The sequence below is a fragment of the Falco rusticolus genome, chromosome 7, assembly GCF_015220075.1.
Source record: "Falco rusticolus isolate bFalRus1 chromosome 7, bFalRus1.pri, whole genome shotgun sequence".
NCBI lineage: Eukaryota > Metazoa > Chordata > Aves > Falconiformes > Falconidae > Falco > Falco rusticolus.
Genome location: NC_051193.1, coordinates 61,161,999 through 61,171,128, shown reverse-complemented (window position 1 = coordinate 61,171,128; position 9,130 = coordinate 61,161,999). Strand labels below are relative to the sequence as shown.

Genomic DNA, 9,130 nt, shown 5'->3' with positions numbered 1-9,130 from the left:
TCCAAAATTAAACTTTGAATTTCCCAATCAGCTTTCTCGCCTTTTTTAGACCTACTGAAATCCTTCCAATGGAACCTTTAAAAGCTCATTAAATAAATTTGTGGCGTCCAATTCCTTTTTTGCTATTACTCCGCTGTGGCCTGGACCTACTTCTCAAATTCAAAGCTACCGCAGGAATTGACTCAACGCAGTGAGTGATCAAAAATTCAAAGGACAGCTGAGTTAATATATTAGCATTGCACACATAAGCAAATATATATGACAATTCTAAGCTCAGTTTCCTTTTTAAACAATGCTGGTTGACCTTTGAAAGCATTTCCTATCTCACTGGTAATTGCTCTACGTATTACTGCACCAGCCTACCTGGGAGAAAACCAAAGAAATGCACCCTCTGCTTACAGTTCGAGCACAAGGGACTCTGGGAATGTTAACAACTGAGGCTATATGGCGTCAATTTGCTTAATATATCTGAGCATTACTCTGGAGTGCATTGTGGGGTACACTGGAAGAGTAAGTCATACCCAGAATTCCTCTGTGGGAGAAATGGCTCCATTAACCTTGAGCTAGTTAAGAGTCTTTTATCTCTGAGAGTGAAGAAGAGAGAACGAGAGAGCGAGAGAAAGAGAGAGGGGAAAAGTGGGGGGGGGGAGGGGGGAGCGGAAGGGGGAGAGAGAGGTTTGAGAATACACAACAGCAAAGCAACAGCAGAAATTAAAAGGTATACAGACAGTGGAAGCAGCATAAGGTGACATTACAGAGGAAGGCCACCACACAAAAACCACTAACCCCCAAGAATCACTGGTTCACTAGGACTGCAGGAATGGGACTTTACCACTCCGGACTAGAGATAAAGCACAGAGAAGACAAAGGACAAAACAACTACATTAGCTTAGTATATACTGCATATAGTAACACACATTGAAACTGCAATGGGACTGACAGCCAAGGACACTTACACATTGTACACATTACAGTTCTCACATCTGTTATTAGATGCCTTAACAAACAGCTGCCAAAGATGGAGTGGAAGAAGAATTTATATTTGACAGTCATTTGGAGTGTTTGACACTACACTGTGATTTCTGGCAACAAAGACAAAATAGGAGATTTCTTTTCTTTTACTTAATGTGCAGTTTTCAGTTGTAGTTATCTATTTCAAGCTTATTAACCCATTCTTTAGTTTTAAAACATATTGGTTTCAACACTAGAAATAAGGAAAAAGCAACAAAAAAATACCCAAATCAAAGAACGAAAAGAAATTTACAACCTTCCCTCTATAATATTAAATGAAAAACAAAACAAAACATGTTAAATAGTTCTTCTGGTTTTTTTTTAACTCTGAAGTGTTATTTGATGTTGTAAAATTAGCCTCAGTTACACTGAGAAAAAAAATAAAGCAAAACAATATGCACCTAAGAAACTGCTCCTCGCGTCAATTAAATTGAGTTTTTTGTTTTTAAGCGCTTTTTGAAAAAGGCTTCCTGACCCATTTAAATTTGATGTGAGGCTATGCTTGTTAGTTTGGAGGTAAAAAATTTTAAGTCCTGCAGCAAATGTTAATGAGGGCTTTTGTCTTAACTAACCAAGGAGACTGCAGCACCCAACTATAAACCAGTTCGGAACACGTTCTTTCCAAAAACCCCAGCCCACAAGCTGCATATTGTATGAAGACATTACAGATTAATAAATGATAGCACCATGGTTTTAGAAATTAAGTTAAAGTTTCAGTAATTAACATTTAGTCCAACTTTTTAACATTCTAGTCACAGGCCAGAAATTAACTTTTTAAGAACCCAAATTATTTTATGTGCAAGTAAGAAAATCTTAACCATAAAAAGAGAATTAAACTCTGCATAAAATTCTAAAATACTATCCCCTATTTTTAAAGGAATTAGGAACAAAACCCCCTTTTCATTTGACTTAGTCAAACAGGGCACATTGTTTATGCTTGTCTCTTTTAATCTTGATCATATCAAGATCATTTTGAAGTAAAACCAATGGTTGTCACTTTAAAATCTCTTTACCACAACACTGAGTATTCTATGGCAGAGGCATACACATATTAAAGGCATCTTAATAAAGATGCAAAGGAAAAAACACACATCTTAGAAGAAGACAAAATGGCAGGCAACTGGTACTTCGACTCTCTGAAGGCAAAAATAAAAAAATATCTTTACATTAAAGAATAAGTCAAGTTAAAGAGAAAGGGAATGAAATGGGGACCATCATATTGAGAGAATAAGCTGACCTGCTCAAATTCAAAGTGCTAGAATTAAAGGTCTAAATTAAAACATAGTCTATGCCTCAGAGTATAACACTGAACACAGTATGTGGTCATATTTCAATCCTCTTTCCGTTCCAGAGTCTGTGTAGTGTGAATGCCATTGCTGTACACAGGAAATGGAAGAGTGGAAAAAAGTCCTTCGGCAGTTGTGAACACATTCCCTGCAGGCATTTGGGTCAGACTGGCCCCGCTCACAGCGCTTCCAAACGGTCCCGACATATTGAGTCGGTGAACGTGGTGGTAGAGCATTTCCATCGGTGTTTTAGGATCCAGCCCAAAGCTGGGGCTGTTAACATCAACAAAGTTAACAGCGTGGGTGTTGGGGAGGAGGTTGCCCTGCATGGCTAAAGTAACTTCAGCTGGAGCATACCGAATAGTGCCAGTGGTGTAGACCCTCTGAGCAGCAGTGCTGGTCGCAGCAAGGGTTCCCGTTACCCTGTGAACCAAAGGAAGCACCACATTGCCTGCTTGTAACCTCTGAAGGGCTTCCAGGTCCCCAGTGTACAACAAAGAGTTGGAAGTTGTGGGACCTCCTGGGTGTTTGTCCCGTGGAGACGCTGAAAGTGGGGGTGACAAAGGGTCAGAGGACACAGGAGCCAATGCCGAGCTGGATGAGGTGCTGAACTGAGTTTTACGGCTGGCAGTATTTTCAGTCCCTGGCGGGGTGAGAACAGAGTCTGGAATGGAGACATGTAAACTACTGCTGGCTTGGGGGGAAGGGAAGTGCTCGGAGCTGGGGGGCTTGGTCATACTGTAGGGTGATTCATTCCTTGAGATTTCCCTGTTGGGTGGGTAATTCCAAATACTGCTATCGTTATCAAAATTGATAGGTTCTGAGATTTCTGTTTTAATTTTGAGCACTGAGGCACTGTTTGGTGACGAGAGCAGCTGGGGCTGGTCCACCAAAGCTGAGTCAAGTCCATTTGGACTTGAGGTGCTTGACAGCCTTCTCCGGGTCATGCTGCCTCCCTTTTGCTTTTTTCTCCTCTTCTTCCTCTTTTGATGTTTGCTGGAAGACTGGGCATTTACTTCCCCTGCACTGTCTGAGTCCTTCGCACTGTCCGAGGTCAGCGATTCACAGTTCTGCAACCGCAAGTCTGACTCACTCTCAACATAGCGCTCCACCTTGATCTGCATAGAGCCAAGAGTGCCAAAACTGTCCTCAGGGGCCTTTTGATTCTCGAAGTCAGAGTTTTCAAAGCTGTCATCACTGTCCCTGCTGTCCTGGTTGCTGGAGCTGTTCCCATCATCATTACAGTTCATTTCGTTATCTGACTGATTTCCTGACTTTTTCCTGTCGGATTCAGGGTCTTCGCTGTTTTCTGACTGGTTTCCTTTCTCATCTGACTTGGAGTTCTCATTGTCCTCTGGAGCAAAAGGAAAGCGAAACAAATCATTAACAACAGGCACATAGTATTATAACCCAAGTCCAGAGTTCTACCTACCAATGAGATTTGGTTGCTGTGAACGTTTTTGGCAAAAGGCGTTCTTTTCTGTAGAGCCACAACTTCTTTCAAGGTTGTGTCGGAAGAGTTCTGGTCACCATGAATCTCTCTGACTCAGGACTGCTAGTGCACTAAAAGCCTATAAGTCTATGCTATATGGCCTGCACCTTGATTGAGGGGGGCCTTTTCATGCCCTTGCTGGACAAGAATCGTTTTGACAACTGTAAGCACAATGGCATTGTAGCTATGTCATTCAAAGAGAAGTCAGTGAACAATCCCGCTATGACCGTTATGTTCTGGTGATTGTTCTTTTACATCCGTGCTCTCCTACAGTGGGCAGGCATCCAGGTGTAGCACTATTTACTAATGAAGATCCTAGTCCTCTCATCTATTTTCCTCTTCCCATTGCCACTTCTGAAGTGGCACAGTGTCTGTGACTTCAGTGGAATTACTGCTGATTTCCTCCCGTGTGAGAGGAGAAGCAGGTCATATGTGTATAAATCTGAATGAATAGACCAGTTAAAACAATTTTGTTATGTTGCTAGACTGTCTTCTCACATTCCTCTGAAGGACAGCAAATTAAAAAAACAACCCCAAAACAGAAAAAAAATTCAGGCAGTGAATTAAATTCTTGATTGATCCAAATCATCTAAGGGCCATTGAAAATAGCTCAGCTACAGCACTGAGAAACTGTCACTCTCCTTGCCTGAATTCATTTAGTTGTGTTTTAGATTTTTACCTAATTCTAATACAGATGAGATAAACACTCTAGCCCACTGGACTCAGACAGCCAAAGCAGCTTTCAGGCTGAATACGCTCCATTATCATACTATGTTTGAAAGGGTCATGAAAGGCTTCAGGAGACCCTGTCCTTTACAGACCAGCCAGAAATCTTTTCATAGGAAATAAAAGATGTTTTTTCACTCATCAGAGCCAACTACCACCCTTTTCAATATACTTGTTTTAGGGGGAGAGGGGAAGGGCCATTTTTCCTCTGAAGATTGGTTACTCCTGGAGCCATGTCAATACCAAACAGTTTCCCAGAAATGCTGGAGAAGGTGAGCTTGACTGAGGATTCAGGGCAATGCACTTCACAAGTCACTTAGCAGGACTTCTGCTAGAGTCACCAGCAGCAGGAGACCCTCCCTTTTGAAATGTAAAACCCACAGAAGCAAAGTAACAGCCACAAACCCCTAAATATCATTCAGCTTTTTGTTCCACCTAGGGCTGAATTTCTCCTACAATTTTTTTTTTCTTTTTTTTTTGAAGCTGGTTTCTAGTAAGGCCATTGTATCTGTTCAACAGTGGGCTTAAGTTGAGATAGTCCAAAGCTACACAAAATTTGCCTGGGATTTTATCACAACTTGAATATAAACTTGTTGGTTTCATCCAAGACGCTGTTCCGATTTCAGGTTCTTTAGCATTTCTATTAAATTCTTTTGTAAAAAACAACCCCCTGCCTCTGATGTCTTCCAAGACTGTCAGACATCTCCTTCTGAGATGTAGCCATCTGTGCACTTTTGAAGAATGCTTTCCTGCTCTGCATCAGCCTTAGGAGTCATGAATGCACATGCAATTCTCAGCTGGAGAAACTTACAGTGCACATGGGAAATGCAAACTGTTTTCCACATGTGTGTTATACGGCCATTTAGGAACAAGACGACATAAAGGAAGCACTGGGAAGGGGTGAAGAGATTCCCAATGATGACGGGCAACAAGCGAGTATGTTTGCCTAATGTTGACTTAAACTATCAAACCAAGCCATCAAAGGAGAACAAATAAAGGCAAAAGATGAAAGAGAACAGCCATATCATATAATATAACATTAAGGCCTGATCCTCTTCTTGCTTTTGTTTGATTTATGTCACTGTGATCCATTTTCTGCAGATTTTTGGTTGTAATCACAAACATGAGAGAAAAATCACACACATATATATATATATATCTATCTAAAGCACACTACAGCAGAGTAACATCCTTAGTTCTTGGGCCACAGGAAACCATGCCCCTTTTCAAGCCAGATGATCTGTACCTGTGCCTAGGTAACCACTTTTAAAAGTAATGGGGAATGTGTAAACCATCTGTGCACTGGACCATCTGTAGGACTGATTTACACATTGAGTTTGACAACAACATTTAGCTTTTAAAAAACAGCTGAAGTCCCAGACTTAAAGAGCTTACAAACAAGTGCTTGAACCCATGCCTTCTAATAAAAAATAATTCTTTTAACACAAGAAACCCCTCAAATGTTTCAATCTTCACTGCCCCCTAGTGAGACTCTTAAAAAACGTATTTATAGAGGAGAAAGGGTCATAAAGATTGACAGTAGAGACTTCTCTTCAGAACGTATGCCTACTCTGGAAAGATAATAACTAGAACTATACTCAACAGTGTCCTCTGCACAAGGCACAACAGCTGATCATGAAACTTAGCTGAGAGATCAAATATTTAGCTCAGAGCAATGTAGGCAAGGATGCACGCACAGAGTGAAGATAAATACTTAAGAAATGGAGATACCGTGGAAATGCTGAGACTATTAAAATATTTTGCTAGTGTTTTTCAATTTAATTTTACAGGATTTTTGTTTTGTTGTTGTTGTTAGAATAGAACAACCTTTGAGAAGTAAAAGCAACTGGAAAGCCAGCCACGTAGCATTCATGATATGAACCTTTTATTTGGTGTAAAGGCACATCATGTGTTGTTACCTGAGTTGTCCTTTGAGTCCGATTCAGAGTCAGAGGTCTCTGAGGATTCTGAGGTTTTCTCTGGCAGATGAGGAAGTTGTGCAATATCCATTGGAGTATCCTTGTACTCTGGGTTGCTGAAAAGGAGACAGCAAATGCAAACACAATCGGATGATTTGCAATTTCATGGTTTTTCCCTCTTTTCATATCAAAGTTCAGGAACAAAGAACATAAATAGGAAAAATAGCAGAGCAAATGCAGAAACATACATTTTTTTTGCTCCTCAGAGCTTCACAGCAGGGATTTTATGATGGTTTATTTTAATATTGCTGTCAAATACTTACACTGACCAGGTATTAAAACTTGTTTGATTCTAGTGAAGTTTTAGAGCTATCAAAGCATTCTTACTGAAGTGGGACACCATGGTCTGCGTGATATCTAACAGTAAAGCTACGCTGTGTAATCATCCAACAACAAAATATCTTGATTTTGATCCCATTACTGTGCCTGGAAGGACAGAGAGGGTGTTTTAACTTTTCCAGTCTGTATCCCTGCCACCAGCAATGTCTATTAGAGTTATCTCAGTAACAATATTCTCTATCAACCTTGCCAGAGCCCTTTCAATACCTGTTTTTTTCAACTTTCCTGTTTTCCACACTTTAATCAAGCAGAGCATACATAAAGTTAGTAAGAAGGTGCTCAGTTAGGGCTAGAGAAAATGACCACTGCTCAAAAAAATGTGGCCACAAAATAGATAAAAAGATATTTTTTTAAACACTGCACACATGCATCCACATCACCAAGAAACCACAAGCAGCACTCTAACTATATGACAGATGCACATGTGCATGTTAAGATGCATATGTTAGGGATAAAGAACTGTCAACACACCCATTATAATCATATCTTCATCTGCTCATGTGGTGCTCACCTGTGACTTGTTAGCAATGAACATGACTGCAATGCAAAAAAGCTACACTACCAGAGAAACTGGAAAAAAACCCAACAACCAACCCCCAAACCCCACCAGCCCAAGCCTGTGCTTTTTCTTGGCTTGTACCTTTTAAAATGTGTTTCTTTCCCAAATCTGCGCAAGGGCAGGGGAACAGACACAGCTAGACATAAGTGGCATAGGAATGTTGAAAATAAACAAAGTCTTTAATCTTTTTTTGAATAGGTGAGCATTTCTACACAGTTCAAATTCCAGCCTGGTGATAGAGCAGAAAATCCGCAGCCCTGCATAGAACAATATGAGGCAGCACTGGGGGTGACTGACACACTATCACAATGACAGTGTGCTCATATTCAGCCCATTACAGTGTACTGTGAAAATTCAGAGTTCACACAGTTCACATTGAAATGCCATTCTTACGATTATCATCTTTATGGTTTTGTCCTGACAAAGTGACTTTATTCTGTTGCATCCCAAGGCAGTCCCCAAATTTGCCCCCTCCAAGCAAAAGATGTTTGAGGGCTTTCACACTGTGAATAACAAGTTACTAGAACAAGGACAGCATTAATCCTCCCTGTCACTATAATTAGTCTATCCTTTTACAGACAGCTGAATCATACTTTCTAATGCATGGAAATGTATACAGACCAGTATTCCTACTAACAGTAGCCCTAATTATGCCTTGATCTCTCATTAAAATACTATTTGGACATTTGGATCTTTTGTGGATTCCAGTACTAGGAGAAATCTAAATTAAAAATACAAATTCAGTGGAGAAGTTATTCTTTCTCTAACAGACTGGTGAAGGGAATGCAGCAGAAGAATCAAGTTCTGGGATGAGACTTGGGGAAGACCACACTGCTTTGTTTTTTTTAGCTATATTCTGTTGGTAGAGAAAATAATTTTGTGGGATGTTTGTGGATTAGGTTTACCTATTGTCTAGAAAGCAGCAAAGAGGACAGAGGCAACTGTTTGTAATTCTTATGGACCACTTTTGCAGTTAGAATATGAGCACATTTCTGGGTATTTTGAAGTCCTGTTAGGACTGGGGCAGTGAAGCTGTAGTTCCAGTTCAGAATTGGCAGGCTTAAGCTGAACTCTTGAAATGCTGCATTGTGCCTCTCTCTTGCAAAAAGACAAAAAAGTAGCAGGATAAAGATATATTCAGAAATATCTGTGCTCAATCATAGCAGGACAGAAACATCTAAGACCCAACGAACACTCCACTGCTGTGGAAGGTTTCCCACAGTATCCTCAATGTTCTCCTGCCAGGGGTTGCTTTCTCCTCTTCCACAAAAGGGGAATCAAAACTATTTCAACACGCAAGTTCAGGCAGGCATAGTCTCTTCAGGGCTTGCTGGTCTTGGCATAATAAGTCACAATCTAACCCCTAGACATCACTTTGAACTCTCATGGCATCAAAGAGAATGTAACAAAGCATGCCAAGCTACTTAAAAGGAGAACAGGCCAGAAAATGACAACTGCATTCCATGACAAACTCAAAGTTTCAAATGTATTTTTTTTTTTCTGCTCCGGAATGAAACAAAAAATCTCCCAATCTTACCGAACATTTTCACAAAACAGAATGTGTTGAAAGGTATTTTCAGATCAGAAAGGTCAGGTTTATAATTCACTGTCTCTCAGTGACTGTTGGTCTTCCCCTGAGTTCAGAAACCATTCCTTTAAAAATACTTGGGCTTTGGTAAAACAGAATTTCTCAGGGAAAAGCCTTTCATTCAAGGTATTATTACTATTTCTGTTTAAA

General features: G+C 40.3%; 1 protein-coding gene across 1 annotated transcript in view; it reads right to left on the bottom strand.

Annotated features, from left to right (window-relative positions):
• Positions 1-1,315: 1,315 nt before the first annotated feature.
• Positions 1,316-9,130, bottom strand: part of NPAS3 (neuronal PAS domain protein 3) — a 611,211-nt gene continuing 603,396 nt past the window's right edge. The window contains exons 10-11 of the mRNA XM_037395881.1: positions 6,435-6,550; positions 1,316-3,651 (exon numbers count right to left, since the gene is read on the bottom strand). Coding sequence (XP_037251778.1) covers positions 2,342-3,651; positions 6,435-6,550 — 1,426 coding nt within the window. The 3' untranslated portion in view covers positions 1,316-2,341. The remainder of the gene's footprint in view (positions 3,652-6,434; positions 6,551-9,130) is intronic.